Source organism: Aquarana catesbeiana, linkage group LG03 (genome assembly GCF_042186555.1).
Source record: "Aquarana catesbeiana isolate 2022-GZ linkage group LG03, ASM4218655v1, whole genome shotgun sequence".
Classification (NCBI taxonomy): Eukaryota; Metazoa; Chordata; class Amphibia; order Anura; family Ranidae; genus Aquarana; species Aquarana catesbeiana.
The window spans coordinates 16437552-16460220 of NC_133326.1; the positions used below are offsets into that span (position 1 = coordinate 16437552).

General features: G+C 47.0%; 1 protein-coding gene across 1 annotated transcript in view; it reads left to right on the top strand.

The window, feature by feature from the left end:
- The first annotated feature begins 3229 nt into the window (after nt 1-3229).
- Nucleotides 3230-22669, top strand: part of IGDCC4 (immunoglobulin superfamily DCC subclass member 4) — a 147903-nt gene continuing 128463 nt past the window's right edge. The window contains exon 1 of the mRNA XM_073618324.1: nt 3230-3523. Coding sequence (XP_073474425.1) covers nt 3454-3523 — 70 coding nt within the window. The 5' untranslated portion in view covers nt 3230-3453. The remainder of the gene's footprint in view (nt 3524-22669) is intronic.

Sequence of the window (22669 nt, forward strand, 5' to 3'; positions counted from 1 at the left end):
TTACACATGGTCCCCCCATCCTCTCTCACACATGTCCCCCCCATCCTCTCTCACACATGTCCCCCCCCATCCTCTCTCACACATGTCCCCCCCATCCTCTCTCACACATGTCCCCCCCATCCTCTCTCACACATGTCCCCCCCTTCCTCTCTCACACATGTCCCCCCATCCTCTCTCACACATGTCCCCCCATCCTCTCTCACACATGGTCCCCCCATCCTCTCTCACACATGTCCCCCCCTTCCTCTCTCACACATGCCCCCCCCATCCTCTCTCACACATGTCCCCCCCCATCCTCTCTCACACATGTCCCCCCATCTTCTCTCACACATGTCCCCCCCATCCTCTCTCGCACGTGTCCCCCCCATCCTCTCTCACACATGGTCCCCCCCATCCTCTCTCACACATGTCCCCCCCATCCTCTCTCACACATGGTCCCCCCATCGTCTCTCACACATGTCCCCCCATCCTCTCTCACACATGTCCCCCCCATCCTCTCTCACACATGGTCCCCCCCATCCTCTCTCACACATGTCCCCCCCATCCTCTCTCACACATGGTCCCCCCCATCCTCTCTCACACATGTCCCCCCCATCCTCTCTCTCACACATGTCCCCCCCATCCTCTCTCTCACACATGTCCCCACATCCTCTCTCACACATGGTCCCCCCCATCCTCTCTCACACATATCCCCCCCATCCTCTCTCACACATGTCCCCCCCCATCCTCTCTCACACATGTCCCCCCCCATCCTCTCTCACACATGTCCCCCCCCATCCTCTCTCACACATGGTCCCCTCCCATCCTTTCTCACACATGTCCCCCCCATCCTCTCTCACACATGTCCCCCCCATCCTCTCTCACACATGTCTCCCCCCCATCCTCTCTCACACATGTCCCCCCCATCCTCTCTCACACATGTCCCCCCCATCCTCTCTCACACATGTCCCCCCATCCTCTCTCACACATGTCCCCCCATCCTCTCTCACACATGTCCCCCCCATCCTCTCTCACACATGTCCCCCCATCCTCTGTCACACATGTCCCCCCCATCCTCTCTCACACATGTCCCCCCCATCCTCTCTCACACATGTCCCCCTCATCCTCTCTCACACATGTCCCCCCCATCCTCTCTCACACATGTCCCCCCCATCCTCTCTCACACATGTCCCCCCCCATCCTCTCTCACACATATCCCCCCATCTTCTCTCACACATGTCCCCCCCCATCCTCTCTCACACATGTCCCCCCCATCCTCTCTCACACATGTCCCCCCCAATCTCTCTCACACATGGTCCCCCCCAATCTCTCTCACACATGGTCCCCCCCATCCTCTCTCACACATGTCCCCCCCATCCTCTCTCACACATGGTCCCCCCATCCTCTCTCACACATGTCCCCCCCATCCTCTCTCACACATGGTCCCCCCCATCCTCTCTCACACATGTCCCCCCCATCCTCTCTCACACATGGTCCCCCCCATCCTCTCTCACACATGCACCCCCCCATCCTCTCTCTCACACATGGTCCCCCCCATCCTCTCTCACACATGGTCCCCCCCATCCTCTCTCACACATGTCCCCCCCATCCTCTCTCACACATGTCCCCCCCATCCTCTCTCACACATGGTCCCCTCCCATCCTTTCTCACACATGTCCCCCCCATCCTCTCTCACACATGTCCCCCCCATCCTCTCTCGCACGTGTCCCCCCCATCCTCTCTCACACATGGTCCCCCCCATCCTCTCTCACACATGTCCCCCCCATCCTCTCTCACACTTGGTCCCCCCATCGTCTCTCACACATGTCCCCACCATCCTCTCTCACACATGTCCCCCCCATCCTCTCTCACACATGGTCCCCCCCATCCTCTCTCACACATGTCCCCCCCATCCTCTCTCACACATGGTCCCCCCCATCCTCTCTCACACATGTCCCCCCCCATCCTCTCTCTCACACATGTCCCCCCATCCTCTCTCACACATGGTCCCCCCCATCCTCTCTCACACATGTCCCCCCCCATCCTCTCTCACACATGTCCCCCCCCATCCTCTCTCACACATGTCCCCCCCCATCCTCTCTCACACATGTCCCCCCCCATCCTCTCTCACACATGGTCCCCTCCCATCCTTTCTCACACATGTCCCCCCCATCCTCTCTCACACATGTCCCCCCCATCCTCTCTCACACATGTCTCCCCCCATCCTCTGTCACACATATCCCCCCATCCTCTCTCACACATGTCCCCCCCATCCTCTATCACACATGTCCCCCTCATCCTCTCTCACACATGTCCCCCCCATCCTCTCTCACACATGTCCCCCCCATCCTCTCTCACACATGTCCCCCCCATCCTCTCTCACACATGTCCCCCCATCTTCTCTCACACATGTCCCCCCCCATCCTCTCTCACACATGTCCCCCCCATCCTCTCTCACACATGTCCCCCCCATCCTCTCTCACACATGGTCCCCCCCATCCTCTCTCACACATGTCCCCCCCATCCTCTCTCACACATGGTCCCCCCATCCTCTCTCACACATGTCCCCCCCATCCTCTCTCACACATGGTCCCCCCCATCCTCTCTCACACATGTCCCCCCCATCCTCTCTCACACATGGTCCCCCCCATCCTCTCTCACACATGCACCCCCCCATCCTCTCTCTCACACATGGTCCCCCCCATCCTCTCTCACACATGGTCCCCCCCATCCTCTCTCACACATGGTCCCCCCCATCCTCTCTCACACATGTCCCCCCCATCCTCTCTCACACATGTCCCCTCCATCCTCTCTCACACATGTCCCCCCCATCCTCTCTCACACATGGTCCCCTCCCATCCTTTCTCACACATGTCCCCCCCATCCTCTCTCACACATGTCCCCCCCATCCTCTCTCACACATGTCCCCCCCATCCTCTCTCACACATGTCTCCCCCATCCTCTCTCACACATGTCCCCCCTATCCTCTCTCACACATGTCCCCCATTCTCTCTCACACATGTCCCCCCCATCCTCTCTCACACATGTCCCCCCCATCCTCTCTCACACATGTCTCCCCCCCCATCCTCTCTCGCACATGTCCCCCTCATCCTCTCTCACACATGTCCCCCCCATCCTCTCTCACACATGTCTCCCCCCCATCCTCTCTCACACATGTCTCCCCCCCATCCTCTCTCACACATGTCTCCCCCCATCCTCTCTCACACATGTCCCCCCCTCCTTTGTTGCTCTCAGACATGGAGATGTCCTCAGACTGGCTCAGTAACCAATAGATGGCAGCAGAAGGACACTCACATCCCAGCTGCCTAAATAAACATAAAGGGGGTTAAAAAAAAGGGGAGAGAGGAGAGGAAAAAAAAACTTGTCCAAGATGGCGGCTGAGTGGAGGGCCGGGGAGCCCCTCTCTGCATCCCGGGGCTGGTGAGAGAGGGGTGCCGGGGCTGGGCACACTACATGGCGCTGGGAAGGCTGGCACTGCTGTGGGGATTGCACTGGGCAGGCTGTGTCCTGGTGGTGGCTGCAGGTAAGTGCTGTGATCTGGGGGGTGCTGTGATCATCTGGGGGGGGGGGACTGCATCTCTAAAATGACCCCCTCCTCCTATCCCTATACAATGCCGCACCATCACCCATGCCAGGTCAGATCTCTGCTGCAGATCACATGCGGCTCTGCCAGGGACAGCTGGGTGTAGTAGACTGGCACACAATCCCTGCCCCCCCCCCCCCCCCCTCCATCCCAAAAAAAACTCACCCAGACCCCCGACATGCTAAAGGGCACATCTATGTATCGATACCCCCATCTGTCTGTTGCTGATTGATGACAGATTGGTAGTGACAGACTGATTGATCAATCCTATTGACAGTTTATACCATTCTGCTGCGCTGATTATTTATGGATGTATCGATAATGTGACACAGGGGCCGATCAGGGCAGACATGGTTGGCTTGGCCGGGATTGGATTTAGATGGATGGAAGATTATTTGTTTATTTGTTTATTTAGATCGGATTTGTTTGTTTTTATACTTGTGATGATTTTGTATCTGTCAGATCCCAATGTGTAGAAAATCGGCTGAGACAAAGAGAAGGGTCTTCCTTCTGATACATTGTGTCATTTTATTCCACTATGGAATATTTGTACCATTTTATTCTTCCATCACTTTGTATTCATTGTATCATTTTCTTCTTCTTCTTCAATCTTTTCATAAGAATTGTGTTGTTGCTTTTCTCTTCAGTCACTTTGTATTCCATGTATCATTTTATTTTACCTTTTCTATCACTTTGTATTCATTTTATCATTTTATTCTACCTCTTCAATCACTTTGTATTCATTTTATCATTTTATTCTACCTCTTCAGTCACTTTGTATTCATTTTATCATTTTATTCTACTGCTTCTACCACTTTGTATATCATTGTATCATTTTATTCTACCTCTTATATCACTTTGTATTCATTGTAATATTTTATTCTTCAATCTTTAGAGAAATTGTGTTGTTGCTTTCCTCTTTAATTTCTGTGTAATAATTGTATTATTTCATTCTACCTCTTATATCACTTTGTGTTCATTGTATCATTTTATTCTACCTCTTCTTCTATCACTTTGTATTCATTGTAATATTTTTTTTTCTTCAATCTTTAGAGGAATTGTGGTGTTGCTTTTCCTCTTTAGTTTCCGTGTAATAATTGTAATATTTCATTCTACCTCTTCTATCACTTTGTATTCATTATATCATTTTCATCCTCTCCGATCACTATATTGATCATTTATATATCTGCTGATCCCTCATACTTGCTGGTCATGGAGCATTTTGTCTACAGCAGGCTTTCTCAACTTTTTTTTTTTACCCCAGTGAAACCCCTTAAATCATTTTGGGATCTCAGGGAACCCCCAGATAAAAATGGTTACGTCTACAGGTTACAGTACATTCAGGGACTGCGCACAGAAACCTGCATTTCTGCGCTCGCTTCTGTAATGTGCGAAAAATGCACTAAAACACACAATGTGCTTGCAATGCAATCAGGGCTGCTAAGACAGTACAGCCAGCCCTCTCCTGTACTGGGCCCCATCAGTTCAAAAGTAGGGCCCAGGCACCTGTTGAGCAGGAGGGCCGGCTGTACTGTCTTAATCAGTGGCGGCTGGTGCTCCATCGATCGGGGGGCGGCAGACAGACCTAACCACAGACATACCCCCCCGTCGCTCAAGCCCGCCACCGCACACCATACCTACATCCCCTCCCCCGGTCGCTGGCTTGCTCGCTCGCCCTCTGGCCCATGCAGCCCCCTGTCAGCCCTACACTTACTCCATACAGATCCCCCCTCCGCCTCCACTGTATCCTGGCCGTTGCTTCTCCTCCCAAAGGGGTCTCAGGACCTGCTTCCTGATTGGCCGGGAGGAGAAACAGGAAGACATTAGCAAATATTAATTCGCTAATGTCACACAACTGGGTGGGCTCAGGGCGCAGTGATCTGCACCCTGAGAACACCATTTTTTAAAGATTTTTGTGCTTCTAAATGTAGATGCTGGACGCATGGATTGGGGGGGGGGGGGGGGGGGGCGGCACCCATGCGCCCCTAATGAGCGGCCGCCACTGCTCTAAATGCAGACCCTGATCCTCTTCTGTCTCCCCCTGCAGCACTGCCAGCTTCTCCTCCTCTCCTTCCCTCTGGCAGCATTGCAAGGAGATTGGTTCTAGCACATGTGCCCCTTCCATCTGCCGTCTGGGCCCACCTGTGTGCCCCTTCCCTCCTCTTCCGCTGGCAGCTGCTGTGGGCACAGAGGGGGCTGTCATTTACTGGCCCCTTCCTTTTCTGAATGAACACAGTGAGCGATCGGTACCAATCACTCCCGTGTCCAGTCATCACTGCAGCATAGTAAACTGTTTTTTCCTTTGCTCCAGTTTGTGAATGAGCAAAAAGCCTCAGGGGGCTTCCTATTCATTTATCTGTGCAGCTGAGGCTGTAGAGAAAGGGACTGATAAATTTATGTCCTCAGTCACTTTCGGCCAGAGGGGAGGTGCGGGGGGGAGGTGGGCTTTCAGGTAGGCAGATAAAAAATGGTTCTGTCTACAGGTTGCAGTACGTTATGCCCCATTCAGGGACTGCAAGCAGAAACCTGCGTTTCTGTGCTTGTTTCTGGAATGTGCTAAAACACACAATGTGCTTGCAGTGCAATCAGGGCTGCTGATAAGAGAGTATAGCCAGCCCTCCTGTACTGGGCCCCATCAATTCAAAAGTGGGGCCCAGGCACCTGCTGAGCAGGCGGGTCTGCTGTACTGTCTTAATGCAGACACTGATCCTTTTCTGTCTCCCCCTGCAGCCCTGCCAGCTTCTCCCCCTCCCTCTGGCAGCATTGCAAGAAGATTGGTTCTAGCACATGTGCCCCTTTCATCTGCCGTCTGGGCCCACCTGTGTGTCCCCCCCTCCGCAGCACTGCCAGCTTCCCTCCTCTTCCTCTTTACTGGCCCCTTCCTTTCCTGAATGAACACAGTGAGCGATCAGTGTACCAATCACTCCTGCATCCATTCATTGCTGTAGCATAGTAAACTATGTTTCCTTTGCTCCCGTTTATGAATGAGCAGGAAGCCTCACAGCATTTGCTATTCATTCATCTGTGCAGCTGAGGCTGTAGAGAAAGAGACTGATAAATCTATGTCCTCAGTCACTTTCGGCTGGAGGGGGGGCCCTTTCAGGTAGGCTGTATAGGGCCCCGTGATTTCTAACAGCAGCCCCAAGTGCAGTTAATTCTTAATGGCGGCCCAACCGCGACTAGAAAATGCATGCTATGGTCACCGTACGAACAGGTGAGATGTTAGTGCAGCAATCCCCCCCCTCCCCCACTGTGCTTTCAGTGCAATTAATTCCTAATGGCGGCCCAAACTTTTCAAATATTCAAATTTTTTTAATAGTTAAAGCATACCTATTCTTCCTCTTCTATCACTATGTATTAATTGTATCATAGTCTTCCTCTTCTATCACTATGTATTTTATCATATTCTTCCTCTTCTATCACTATGAATTAATTGTATCAAAGTCTTCCTCTTCTATCGCTATGTATTAATTGTATCATATTCTTCCTTGTCTATCACTGTGTATTGCATCATATTCTTCCTCTTCTATCACTATGTATTAATTGTATCATAGTCTTCCTCTCCGATCGCTATATTGATCCTTTACATATCTGCTGATCCCTCATACATGCTGGTCATGGAGCATTATGTCTACAGCAGCCTTTCCCAACCTTTTTCCCACAGAGGAACCCCCTAAAATCTATTTGGGGTCTTGGGGAACCCCAGATAAGAAAGATTTCATCTACAGGTTACAGTACGTTAGCATGATCAGAGTTGGTGTAGAATTTAGTTTTCATTTTTGGAATGTTCAAACTTTCGAATAGTTAAAGTGATATTAAAGGAGTTGTAAACCCTCATGGTTTTTCACCTTAATGCATTCTATGCATTAAGGTGAAAAACCTTCTGTGCTGCAGCCCCCCCCCCCTTTTCCTTGCCCCAACCCGATCGTTCCAGCGATGCGCACAAGCCCAGCAGCTCCAGCCGCTTGGTCTCGGGTCCTCACTGGATAGATTGATAGCAGCGGGAGCCATTGGTCAATCAAGTCCAGTGACACGGGAGTCGGGCGGCGGGGCCGAGGCCGAGTCCTGCTGTCTGTGTCAATGGATGCAGCAGCAGGACTCAGGAGAGTGTCTGCACGGGTGCCCCCATGGAAAGCGTCTTTGCGTGGGGGCACTTGATGAAGAGGGGGAGCCAGGAGCACCACCGGGGGACCCCAGAAGAGGAGGATCGGGGCCACTCTGTGCAAAACCCTGGCACAGAGGAGGTAAGTATGACATGTTTCTTATTTAAAAAAAAACAAAAAAAACGAACCGCTGCACAGCCCTGCACCCTTTCTCTTCTTATTGGCTCACTGGCTGTGATTGACATCCAGTGGCGTCTCCAGCTTTCATATTTAAGGGGGGCACATGGGGGGACAGGGACAAAAGTAGGGGGGCAACTATAAAATGCAATTATATATATATATATATCCTGGGGCCCTTTACTACGATCCCACAACGGCCCTTTCACATGTTCTGCAGTGAGCTCCCTTCCTACTGTATTGGGCCCCCCCAGGGTGGCAGAAAACAAGATATATATGTCACCAGCATACCAAGAAAATATAAGGATCCAAAGCAGTGGGAGAACTATCAGGGTTGCAAAGGTTGTCTTGCCACCGGGCCCTGGTCTTCTGCCACTGTGGGGTTCCCCAGCCTCCTCTTGCTGTCCTGCCCCTGCTATTGACAGCGTTTGTCTGGCATCTTTGTGAATTTACAGGCTGGTTCTCCTGTCCTAAGGATGGGAGAAATCAGTCTGTTTTTTCAGTAACTGAGAGTCCTGGTGGAGTCCTTCCTGCAACTCATTCTTCTCCCTGCCAATGAGGATGCAGGGGAAGGAGCAGATCGGGCGGCCATGGTTGCGTGAGCGCTCGCATTATGCAGTGTCAGCGAGCAGAGGGAGGGGGGAGGAATCGCCCGCAGGAGCTGACTGGGGGCGCTCTCCCTCTTAGACATTGCCTTTTTGTAAAAAAAAAAAAAAAAAAAAAGTTTTTTTTTAAAATTGGGGCACAGCATGATGTTGGGGGGGGGGGTCAGGGCCCCCTCTGGCCCCCCCTAGGGATGCCATTGTTGACATCGCATTGGGGCTCAGGTAAGTATAAGGGAGAGTTGCTGCACATAGAGGGTTTTTTACCTTCATGAAGGTAAAAAACCTTGTGCCTTTAGAACCACTTTAAAGTGTAACTAAAACCAAAAACCAAAAATGTTATATATTGCAGCTTACCAATTCTTAGATGTGGTGGCTGCATTCGTGTTTTTTTTTTTTTTGTTAGGCTTTTTTCTAAGGCTTTTTTCACCCGGTGTACCAGCCAATAAGTCTGTTTTTTTTCAACTTCCTGTAACAGACCAAGCTGTCTTGGCAGTTAGGGTTGAGACAAACCGTTTCTACTGAGAGGAGTGCTTACAATGGTCAGCGTTTATTAATTTATGTAAAACCTTTTTCCAAAAAGGAGATATAAACTGTTAAAGTGCATGCCCCTGGATGGACCTTTAGGGCTAAGTTCAGCAAATGTAGGCCCTGTTTACATCTGGCTGCCCATAGAGGAGAACCTGCTGTGCCTGTGTCTCTGCTCTGCATAAGAGGAGAGGACACGGACCTGTCATCCACCCGCTCAGCAGGATCAGCGGCAGTGGCGGCTGGTGTTTTTTTCTTTTGGGGGGGCGGCAAACAGCCACCCCCTGGTCGGTCAGTGGCAGCAACCCCCCCTCCCAGGAGGACAGTTGGGACATCAAAGCCCCGCACTTCACCCCATCTAGGAAGCGGGCGGGCAGCGTGTCCGGCAGCTTTCTTCCTCCTCTTGTGGCATGGATCATAGTGCCTTCTGCTGTGCATCCCCCCTCCTCCTTCTAGATGTCCAGTTGGATCACCTGACCTTTCAGCCAATCAGACCCACACTTGCTGATTGGCGGAGAGGCGCCCCACACCTGGGTGGGCTCCGAGCGCAATGCTCTGCGCTCTGAGCCAACCCTATTTTGAAGCCCTTTTAAAGCCTATGGCTCTAATCAGGTGCTTCAAAAAAACACCCCCCGCCGCTGTAATGAATGCGCCCCGCGTCCTGAAAGGGGCCAAACTCAGAAATAGAGGGTGGCTGTGGCGGCCGTGGATAGATTCAATCTATCCATTAACCATATAGGGGGTGGTGTGGATAGAGGGGGCGGCGCAGAAAATCTGATGCGTTTCACACTATCGTTAGTGCTTAAGATTAAGCACTAACGATAGTGTGAAACGCGTCAGCTTTCCTGTACTTCTTGCTGTGGCATGCACTTTTGTTGTTTTTATCAATAAAGGCGATTATCATTTTGAGTGCGGCTGTCCAGGACTTTTCTCACATTCATCGTTACTAGCATTGCCGGCACCTGAGGCTTCCAGTTTGGAGGAGAGGTTCCTGATTGACCTCCTTAGAACGGTGATTTTTCTTTCTCCCGCTCCGCTGATGCAGAGCAGACACAGCCCGCTGTCCTCTATGGTAATGAACTGCCTGTCCTGTTTCCATCTGATTCTCATCTGATCCAATCCGCCAGACGGATGGGGAACGGATCCCCCATCTCTCTGATTTTGGCAGTCATGATCGGATCGGGTGAAATCATGAGGCCCCATACAGCCTACCTGACGGGTGCCCCCCCCCCCCCGGTCAAATGCCCTCCGAAGAGCAATTAAAATGCTGATCGCTAATGCGAACCCTAATGAGGGATCAGATTGATATAACCACTAAAACCCTGTTTGAAAACAGGTGCATACGTGGGCCAGATTCACAGGGAGCGATTACGGAGTTACATACTCTGTTCAGCAATCGGGGTAACAAACCTTCCTACCAAAACGGCATGGGAATCGGACCCAGGGGAGACAGTTAAGGAGGAGGTGTGGACAAAATGGTCGACCATGGTGCACAAGGGCAGGGCTGGGAGAAGGGGTGGGCAAAAGGGGCGGCTGCCCTGGGCATAGTGTGCATTGTAGCAATGGAGGCACCGCAAGTTCCTGCTACTATAAGGCTGACAGGAGTAGTGGCAGCGGCATCACTACTTCTGTCAGCCCAGTGCTGAAAGCAATAAGGAGAGAGCCGAGAGGAGGTGAAGGCTGTGCTCTCTCTCCCCCTCATAAGCTCGCACATAATGAACGGGGGAGGGGCGCAATGTGCCATCTTTGCCCTGGGCATTGGATGATCTTGTCCCGACACTGCACAAGGGCATACTCAACACCTCATTGATGGAGGCAAATTACAAAGTGCTATTGCGCTGGTACTGTGTCCTTCCAAGGCTAGCAAAATTATACCCTGGTACCTTACCCCTCATGTTTTCGTGGATGCGGACAGGAAGGTGATATGTATCATGTCTGGTGGTCATGCCCGAAGGTCAACAGGATGTTCAACATGACCTACTCAGTGACGGGACAAAATGTACCTAGAGGAGCCAGAACGGGGTTGTTTACTGACCTGCCAGAGGAGATCCCCAGACATCTACCAACTCTCATATTTTTCATTCTTTAGCGGCTAATATAACCATAGCACGTGCGTGGAAATCACCTGTAATCAATGTTACGTTGGTGAAACACAAAATATCCTGGATTATGATTAATGAAAAACTGACCAGTATTCTGAGAGATAAGCAAGCTAGGTTTGAAAAAGTATGTAATCCCTGGATAGTTTATCCTCAAGCTCCCTGAATACTGAGCTGTGCGGGGAGGCATGGGTGGAGGGGACCTTGTCTACTCTACTCTACTCTACTCTACTCTACTCTACTCTACTCTACTCTACTCTGATTCTTTCTTCTCTCTTTCTTTTTCATTTTTCCTGTTATTGGTTCTGTTATATCATAATACAGTATAGCCTTGGATTGCGAGCATAATTTGTTCCCGGAAACATGTTTGTAATCCAAAGCACTTGTATATCAGAGCGAATTTCCCCATAAGAAATAATAGAAACTCAGATGATTCGTTCCACAACCATTTATTCGTAAGTCCTTCAGTTTATAGTCCAAATAAAAAGATTATAGCAATGTGATAGTTTGTGTAACCATAAAATGTCCATCTACAAATGGAAGCCTCCACAAGGGGATTAGAAGCAAAATCCAGCAGGAGCTCCAGAGTATAAAAGATATGAGAGGCGCCTCTAAGTGTAGTAATATGGTTACATTTAATGAAGGTACAACATTTAGCAACTCACATGGTTGATGATTAAAAGAGGCACATCTAAGTATGCAGGCATCCGGGGTAAAGCTGTCCACAATATATTTACCGGCCTCCATCCTGAAATGATCCCCCCAGTGTGCCCTCAGCAGCTGCCAGCAGGAGGAAGAGGAAAGGAGGGAAGCCGGCAGCACTGCGAGGGAAAGGGTATACAGGGAGGGCCCAGCTGGCAGGTGAAAGGGGGCTCACAGGGGGGCCCAAACAGCAGGGGGTGAAGGGTGATCAGAGCGGTGGAAGGGTGTGCAGATACTTGAAACTGATCCCCCTGCAGTGCAGATGGAGAGAAGAAGAGGAGGAGAAGCCAGCAGCGCAGCAGCAGGAGGAGCCACAAGAGGAATCGGCGTCAGCAATAAGGCAGTACAGCCAGCTCTCCTGCTCAGCAGGTGCTCAGCCCCCCTTTTTGAACTGATGGGGCTTGGGCCCTTTACAGGAGGACCAGCTGTACTGCCTTATCAGTGGCCCTGGACAGCGGACACAAGTCCGCTGACATCCACCGCTCCATAGAGAGCAATGAATGCTCCGATCGGGTATGCCTAAAAAGTCTGACAGGTGGACCCTAACAGTCTGTTAGTCTGAAAGGGGCCTTAGGGGTGTATTTATAAAATGCAGAGCTATTTATCCTGCCAAACTGTATGCATATTTCTTCTGTGCGAATGCTGCTCAGTATAGCCGCTAGATAGCTCTGACAATAGTAGCTAAGAAGTATTTATTTCTTATGATCATCAGCTCCATCTAGTGCCCATAATGTGATATTTTCCTGATTCGTTCTATACTTATGAATGAAGAACAACCGGCCTGGAGAGGAAATAGTCCTGTGACATTCACAGAACGAATGTACATGCATATATTTTGCAGGACAAATCGCTCTGCAAATTTATTATAAATACAATACAATGTCGGATGACTCCCAAGCACTGGCACGAATGATGCGCGGGGGGGGGGGGGGGTTGGGAGTTGCCAGCAGAGCAACTGTCTACTTGCTAGCTGCAATGTCACGCAGTCAAGAAGGGGCTGACATTCTGACATCAAAGCTAGTGTTACAGGGCACCTAGAAAAATGGAACAAAGTAATACATGTACTTTGTCCCATCTGGAACTTATTAATGCAAGTGTAGCAAGGTCCCCGGCCTCCTTCTGTCTAATGAGAACCTCCAGGGCCAGAGATAGCTGACATCCTTCTGTATTAGTTGGTTGTAAGGCATAGTGGGTGCAAAGATGGTGAAAGTCATTGGGTGCCAGACACTTCTTGAATGCAAAAAGTTTATTTCTCTTAACAAAATTTTCTGGGGGAAAGAGGGTTGGGGCCAGGACACCCTTAGGTATTTGCAAGTTCAATTGGCAGACTCCGAGACTTCATCAGGAAGACAGCCGTGCAGGGAACAGCATCCAGCAAGACGCCATATCTGCAAGTGCAGGAATGCTGTCTCCTATGGCAACAGTCTTTAACAGTTCCCATAGGTGTGCACAGCCTAATGCATTAGGGTGTGCACCCTTAAGCTCAAACACACATGCATGTGCATGTATCTACATATATACAGTATGACTCCGGCACATTGATCTCCCTGCTGGCACAGTGAAAGAGAAAAGGATGAACACTTCTCTTATGGCAGAGCCGGTAAGAGGGAGATCTTTCCCATGTTCCTGTTGCTACACAGAATGATAACACTAATGTGCATGGGGGGATTAGGATGTGCCTGGGCACACCCGGCACACCCTGTGCGCACGCCTATGACAGTTCCTTTATCTTCCACTACAATCTCTCCTTGTAGTTCTTCAGCCCACTGAGCTCCCGATCCCTCACTAGACCCTCTGATTCACTGCCACTGAATCCCTTGAGCTCCTTCAATCTTCATGGTGGTATCTTCCTCAAATGTCACCCCCGCCTCTCTGCTGGGTCCCTAGCTTGGCACTCCCGATACTTCTCAAGCTTTACCCCACTGGCCTGCTCGGTTCTTGGCTTGACTCACAAGGCTGCTCTGCAAGGGTCACCTACGCTGGTTGGGTCCCTGGCTTGATACCCACTGAAGTTTCCCGATTCTTCACCATCCCCTTCTGGTGAGAATTCTGCTCCGGTACTTGCTTCAGTTACTCACTGTGGTCCCTGGTAATAAGGTGGATGGTCCCTTAGTGGTGACAGCTTCCCCTCTACCTCCGACCACGAAAAGGTTCTCTGGGCCGGCAGAACCGTCACTTCTGGTTGGACTGCAATCCGCAATCCCAACCCTACTCTGCTCTCTTTCTTCAGGATAGGCCCTCAGACAGCCTGGCAGCCAGATGTGCCCAGGATAGAGCCAATCTCCAGCCTAGCAGCCCGGACAATATGACACACGTCCACCCAGACAGCCGTCCAGTTGCCACAGAACCCCCGATCACCTGACTCCACCCGAATATATAGGTTCTCCCAGCAGGCTAACAGCCTAAAGATTCACTACTGCTCAGGGGCTCTGGGCTTCAGAAAAAATGGCAGCCTCCAGCAAGAAGAAACAGGAGCGACGCTGGAGGCAATTTACAGCGCACACAAATTTTGGTAGCATAATTAATAATGTGGAATGGATGTTCCTTGGTAAAGAACATTATTTTTATCAAATTGTTATGTGTAATGTGCCACTTTAAGGCTCAGTTCACACTGCTGCGATGGAAAAGTCGTACGAGTTTGCCTGCAACTTTGCCCTGCGACTTCCTTCCAGCTTGGATGCTATTTAGGAGCTTCTACAAAGGCTGAAATCGCACCCAAGTCAGACCAAAGTAGTGCAGGAACCTTTTTCTAAAGTCGAAGCGACTTGTGTAGCGTCAGTTATGAGACGGCTCTCATAGGGAAACATTCAATTTGACATGTCATGCGACTTGGGGTCTCACAAGTTGGATCCCATGTCGCAGCAGTGTGAACCGAGTCTAAAACATGGGAAAAAAGTAGTAAAAGCTTCACTTTTTCAGAACGCACTGCATGCCACTGATGTGCCATGCAATTTGGTGCCAACAAATGTGCTGCATTTGCAAGAGGGTGCCCCTTAACAATTCATTGGCCCCCCTGCAAGGGTGTCACAAGGGCAGCTCGTTTATCTGCGGCTCAGGAAATGCACGCCTTTCCCGTGCCGCCTTTTGGTGCGATTCGCCCTAAGAGGGTCATTTGTAGCCACAATACACTGGTATAGGGATTAGGAGTGATTGCTGAGTCATCACTTTTTTTTATTCTCCTGTATATGTGTGTGTAGATTTGTATGACCTGCAGAGGGTCATACGATTTACAATCATAGTGTTTGTGTTCATCTGCAGATTGGATACATCCGTATACATTTGTTAAGGAGAGTAAAACAAATTACAGATTTTCTCATCGCTAAAGTGTAAGAGAAAAGTTCTCTTGGATCATTTCCCTCCTCATGTGACATTTATTGGCATTGTCATGCTCTAGGAACCCGTGGCTTGGCGGCCCCGTGTGACTCTTGAATGATTGTGGTGGCCCCTCTGCGTCTCTCAAAGGAATGAACAGTCTTCATTGTCCTTAAAGCAGAACTAAACTGTATCTGAGCCCCTCAAGCTGAAAATGCTATTTAATTCATTTTTAATATTTAAAGCCAACCCCCTCCCCATCCATCCATGTCTCCATGCTTTATTTTGCTGAGAAATCACTTTGAAATACACCCCCCTTAGTATTTCTGGCTGCAGCCATTTTGAGTAAGGGCAGAGGATTCATGTAACATTTACTTCCTGGAATCCATCTGCCCTTAGCTCAGGCATGCAGGCAGGAGGGTGTGCTTAGCCGAGAAAGCCCCTCCTCCCATGAAGACTCCTGGGATGTATGACATGACCTGGACATTTTACAGATAGGCTATCCTCATATTGATTAGTGGTTCCAAATTAATAATAACTACTGCAGTAGGGAACAGACACGAAAGATACACTCCGCATCTTTCCAAATAACTGTTCTGCTTTATTATGATGCAATTGAAGGTTTTTATACACATGATTACGTAGCTATCACATTAATATTACAATTGTACGTTTATGGTAACAAGGGGCGTAACATAGGAAGGCTAATTCTAATCAGGACTCGAAAGAATGTAAACATGTAATGAAAACATTATTAGTGCCATGTGCACAGTGAGGGCAATACATACAAAATAGAATACAATTATATACAGAACTTACAAATTTCCTTTACAGACATCATTTTGGCTGAGGCCAGAAACCAGAAAGACACTGAAGAAATTTTAAAAATAAAAAAAAGTATAAAACAAGTAAATTTAACCCCTTCACGCCTAAGGGTAAAACAAATCTAATGCCTAAGCACTATTTTGCAATTTTGACGTTCGTAAAACTGTGTGTATCCAGGATTATACCTTGTTTTTTTCTCAGGACATATTGGGCTTTCTTTTGTGGTAAATGGTAATTTTTTTTTATTTATTTTTTTTATTTATTTTATTTATCATCAAAGGAAAACTGGCCTAAAATAGTAAAAAATCAAATATATATTTTTTTAAATTTAGCTGAATATTTATTGTTATTATCATAATTTAATTACCACTAAAGAAACCTGCTCCTGGCGATTGCAGCGATACCACATACAGTATGTGTATGTTCGTTGTTGTATGTACCGTAGTACAGCCCAGAAACAATGGTGCATATTTTTTTTTATCCTGCCTAAAACACACTGGCACTGATACTAATAATAATAATAATTAAAAAAAAAGAAATTAATTCTACCCAACATATGCTGACCCTGACCTTGACCCTAACAATAACCCTGGCAAACCTTGATCTTGTTATTTTGATTTCAAAGGAAATACAACAAAGAGTTAACATCAAACAATTGACAGTACAAAATGAGTTCAATTGTTCAAAAAGTATAAAACAGAAATTTTTCCAGAACATTTCTTTATTTTTTTATTCTTTATTTTTAATTTTTAATTTTTAATTTTTTTTTTTTTTTTTTTTTTACACACACTTTGGTTTGTTTACATTTTACTCTCCTACAAGGAGAGGAAGATACAATGTATCTTCCTCTTAATTCAGAAGAGGCAGTAAACATGTAAACACGGGGGGGGGGGGGGGGGGGGCTGACAGTGACTGATCACTGCGATAGCCAGTCAGAGGCTATCACAGTGATCAGGGGATCTGGAATCGGGACTTCCGGGTCCCGATGGGTATTACAAGACCTGGGCTTCTCGGTGAGAGCCAAGGCTCTGTGCTGGGAGTGCGCAGTACAAGGGGAGATACGCATATATACAGCCCACACAGAAAAATAAAAAAAATACACTTCCGTGAGGCCTCATACAGTGCCTTGAAAAAGTATTCATACCCATTGAAATTTTCCGCATTTTGTCATATTATAACCAAAAATATAAATGTATTTTATTGGGATTTTATGTGATAGACCAACACAAAGTGGCACATAATTGTGAAGTGAAAGAAAAGTGATAAATGGTTTTCAATTTTTTTTTTCAATTTTTTCTACAAATAAATATCTGAAAATTTTTTTTCAATTTTTTCTACAAATAAATATCTGAAAAGTGTGGGGGGGGGGGCAATTGTATTCAGCCCCTTTTACTCTGATACCCCTAACTAAAATCTAGCGGAACCAATTCCCTTCAGAAGTCACCTAATTAGTAAATAGAGTCTATGCGTTACATATCACTGCACATTTGCGTGAGAGCGATCATTCCAGGCCTAACTGTGATCGATAACGCTAAACTAAACTGGGGACATGTAGGGGCTTTTAAACTGTTACCTTTGGAAAATACAGGGTCAGAAAGTTTGTCTCTGTTTCACAGGTGCACACAATTTTAAGGCTTGACATGTTTGGTATCAATTTACTCGGCACAACCTCATCTTTTATATTTTACCAAAGTGGTAATTTATTGCGTTTATGTGCCCCAAAATTCACTTTAGTGTGTTCTTTTGTTGAAAGTTTGCAATTTTATAAACCGTTACGCTAACAAAAGAAAGCTCTATTTCTGTGAAAAAAATTACAAATGTTATTTGTGTACAGTGTTGCATGACTGCGCAATTGTTAGTTAAAGTAATCGCAAAAAATTGACTCTCTGTCATCGGGTTACCAAAAATTGCGCAATATATTGCATTTATCTGCTCTGTAATTAATGCTATCTATGTTTGTGTAGTTTTTCTCAAATGTGTTTCATAAACATTGCGCTAATATCGTGCAACATGAAAAAAATTGGAATATGTGCGTCTGCGGAGTGGGGAATACGTTGGGGGCTTGTGATTGAGGGGGGGCACTGTGACAGGGGAGGGGGGGGAGGTACCCTGTCAGGTAGCTTGTACGTGACCCCATGATTTCTAACAGCAGCCCTGGCTAGCAGCATATGGATAAAAAAATAGTCCACCTGGATTGAGAGAGTTTAGGTGTCCTTTTATGAAACTGAGATCAGCAGCGATCCCGAGTCTCACCGCTGATCTCAGCTCATTACCAGTTTATGAAACTGAGATAATCAGTGGAGAACATGTTCTCTGCTGATTATCTCAGCACAGTGAGAATTTGTAACGGACTTCACAGAAACGGCCAGTTTATGAAGGTGCGATCTCAGCACCTCACTGGCGATCTGTGACAGAATTCTCACTTTCTGATTCACCATTTCAGAAGTGGAGAATCAGAGTGAAGAAGCCTGAAACTGGTGAAATTTATAGTGTGTATATATATAGATATAGATATATATAGATATAGATATGTATATATATAGATATGTATCTATCTATATATATATATATATATATATATATATATATATATATATATATATATCGATAAATAGATATTTATTGATATATATATAGACTATATCTATCTATAGATATATCTATATATAGATACATCTATTATATATATTTTTACATATATATAATATATATATATATATATATATATATATAGATAGCTATCTCTCTCTCTCTCTCTCTCTCTCTCTCTCTCTCTCTCTCTCTCTCTCTCTCTCTCTCTCTCTCTCTCTCTCTATATATATATATATATATATATATATATATATATATATAGCTATATATATATATTTTTTTAGATGTGCATGTCTCTGGCTGGGTTCACACTTGTGCGATGCGTGAACCAGCGTGATTCCTGTGTGGGTTTTCACATCGCACCTACATTGACATCTGCGCACCACTGCGGGTGTCAATGTAAAGTTAATGACACCCCCAGATCATTTCACAGATCGCAGTGCAAACTATGTAATGGTGCAGGAATCGGATCGCATGGGTGTTCACACCCATGCGATCCGATTCCAGTGTGGACCAAATAAAGGGTCCTGTACCATTTTGGTGCAAATGCAATATGATTTAGGGCCAGTTCCCACTGCTGCGGTGTCCGAGATCGGATGTGATTCGCACCGCACTGCAGTGCAAAATCACATCCGATCTCTGTGCAATGCGATTTCAGCCATACAGATAGTATTGCTAAATTTGCATTGCACTCGGACCAAACTCTTACAGGACCCTTTTTTTGGTCCACACCCATGCGATTCGATTACTGTCCGAGTTTGCAGATCACACTGCGATATGCGAACTGATTTGGGGGTGTTAACTTTTAGGCCCAGTTCACACTTGTGCGATGCCGGACATCGCACAGGCATCGCATGTAATTCGCAGCACAGATATCAGCTGTACAGGTAGTATGGCTGATATCGCACTGCATTCGGTGCAAACACGCACAGGACCCTTTTTTCTGTTCGGACCAGAATCGGATCGCATGTCCTGACTGTCAGTTCGCAGTGCAATATGCAAGCTGATCTGGGGGTGTCATTAACTATGTATTGACACTCCCCAGCGATTCGCATATGGCAGTGTGAACTGACATGCGAGTCGGTGCCATGCGGGAACCCGCAGTGGATTCGCAGTGTTCTCGCATTGCACCAGTTTATCAATTTTTATGTTTTATCAATTATGAAATATATTTTATTTTAATTTATTAATAAATATTTATACTTGTATACTTTATTAAAATTATTTTTTTAATGATTATAAATGTATTTTGCATTTATATGAATGGTGTATAGCTGCATTACATATGTGCATTACATTCATTTACTATACACCATTCACATTTAAATAGGGACGTGTATAATCTTTAAATATTGATAAAAACAATGTTTTTTTTTATAATTAGGTTAATGTATATTGTGTAGGGGGAAATTAACTTTATTATTTTATTAATATGTTGGGGAATAATGTGTGCTGATTTGTGTTACACTTTGTATTTTATGGTTCCTCATACTGTAATCCCGCTATATCACACAAGATTACAGTGAGAGGAGCCATTCTCAGGAGTTCCCGGCGTTTGTAGATCGCTCCTCAACTCAACATGAGAAGCGATCTACACACTTTCATAAACAGGCACTCAGAGGAGAGCGATCTCCTCTGAGAATGCCTGAGAACTGAAAAGCGGTATTTTACCGCACTTTCATAAAAGGACACCCTAGTTCTGCTTTACCTCCATCATGCAAGCGCCTCCTGGCCCTTAAACTGCTTCAGCCCTGGAAGATTTGGCTGCTCAATGACCAGGCCATTTTTTTGCGATTCAGCACTGCGTCGCTTTAACTGACAATTGCGCGGTGGCGCGACGTCACACCCAAACAAAATTTACGTCCTTTTTTTCCCACAAATAGAGCTTTCTTTTGGTGGTATTTGATCCCCTCTGCGGTTTTTATTTTTTGTGCTATAAACAAAAAAAGAGCGACAATTTTGAAAAAAAAAACACGTTTTGTACTTTTTGCTATAATAAATATCCTCATTTTTTTTTTTTAAAAAAAAGCTAATTTTTTCTCAGTTTAGGCCGATATGTATTCTTCTACATATTTTTGGTAAAAAAAATCGCAATAAGCTTATATTGATTGGTTTGCGCAAAAGTTATAGCGTTTACAAAATAGGGGATAGATTTATAGCATTTTTATTATTATTTTTTTTTTTTTCTAGTAATGGCGGCAATCTGCGATTTTTATCGTGACTGCGACATTATGGGGGACAATTTTGACACATTTTGGGACCATTGTTATTTATACAGCGATCAGTGCTATAAAAATGCACTGATTACTGTAAAAATGTCGCTGGCAGGGAAGGGGTTAACACTAGGGGGCGATCAAGGGGTTAAGTGTGTTCCCTGCTACGTGTTCTAACTGAAGGGGGGGTGGGACTTGCTAGGTGAAGAGATAGATCGATGTTCATACTTTGTATGAACACACAATCTGTCTCTTCTCCCCTCAGAGATCCGGGATCTCTGTGTTTACACACAGAGATCCCGGTTCTCGCCGTGTCACGAGCGATTGCAGGAGCCTGGCGGTCATTGCGACCGTCGGGCACTCGCATCGGCTCCGGGGGGCGAGCAGCGGGCGCACGTGCGATCCTCCGGCAGCGAGCGCGCGCCCCTAGTGCATAGCTCCCAACTGTCCCTGATTGTGAGGTACTGTCCCTGATTTGGAGCAATGTCCCTCTGTCCCTCCTCATTTGTCCCTCATTTTAGTTTGATATATATATATATACATATATAATGCACTTTTTATCTATCAAAAAGTGTTTTCCAGCACTAAACCTTTCATCTGATTTCTAAATTGCTGCATTTGTAAATTCCAAAAGCCAATATAACGGAATTGTAGAGGTAAAAAAAGCACTTGTGGGTTTAACCAATCTTGTTTTTTTGTTCTATTTTCCTTTAAGGGGGCGTGGCCAGGGGTGTGTCCTATGCCTGCGTACTTTTGCTGATAGGGGTCCCTCATTCCCATCTCAAAAAGTTGGGAGGTATGCCCTAGTGGCCACAATAAAAAGTGACGTAACATGACGGCGATTTGCGCAGCCATGCCATTCTGCCGCAGTAAAACTGGGGCGGCTGGTCGGCCAGCGGTTAAGAGGTTTGTAAAGAAGGGGACTGAGTTCAAGCTTATGTGACCGTTATGATTGGCTGTCACGGCGGTCATGTGATCAGAAAGCTCCTGATCGCAGGTTGCGATCGGGAACTTTCAGTTAGCCTCCAGTAACTGTCCCGGGGGTGCGCAGAGCGCGCCGCTCTCGGCACACCTCCATTCATCCAATTCCTGCAAATATGCGGCTGCTCGGCGCCAAGGCCCGCATAACGAGAGGCTGCGTATTTGCGTGCGGCTGGTGCCAAGGGGTTATGTCCCCTCCCGCTCCTTTAGGGTAACAACCGAACGTCTTTTAGCCACTTGGTTGTTATCACTAAGGAGCCAACCGTCAGCTCTAAAAACGGTACCCTTAAAGCCATGAACGCAAATTTGCGTACGGTCGGCTCTAAGGGGGTAAGAAGGAAAGTTGTCAGAGGCAGTGTGATGCTGTGGGCAATGTTCTGTTGGGGACCTTCCTTGGGTCCTGCCATTCATGTGGATTTTACTTTTGGTGTCCATGCCCTCAATGGGTCACGGCTGTTTTAGCAAAAGGGGGTCATACTCAATATTAGGTGGGTGGTCATAATTTTATGTCCGATCGGTGTAATATGTATAGCTGTCATAAAGGGGTTAATATAACCAGGGTCGCAGCAAAGGGGTGGGCGGGAGGGACAGCTGCCCTGGGCGCAATGGTTTACTGGGGGCGCCTTCCTTCTGTTGCAAGGCTGACAGGAGTAATGACAGCGGCAGGGATTTTGACGAGCGAGTGTCTGCTGGATGTAGAATCCCCTAAGGTTGCACATCACGAGGAGGGGGAAGGGTACGCAGTTTGGAATCTTTGCCCTGGGTGCTGCATGACCTTGTGCCGGCACTGCATGTAACTCATTTTATCACTGTGTGTTAATGTCAGTGGTTTTAAATATTGTATATTTTCCTTCCTTATTTTGGTCAGGTTAAAAATATTTTGTAAATATGATATAATACTACATATGAATATTATGTGTTATTCTATCCAGCCAGTAGGTGGAGCTTTTAG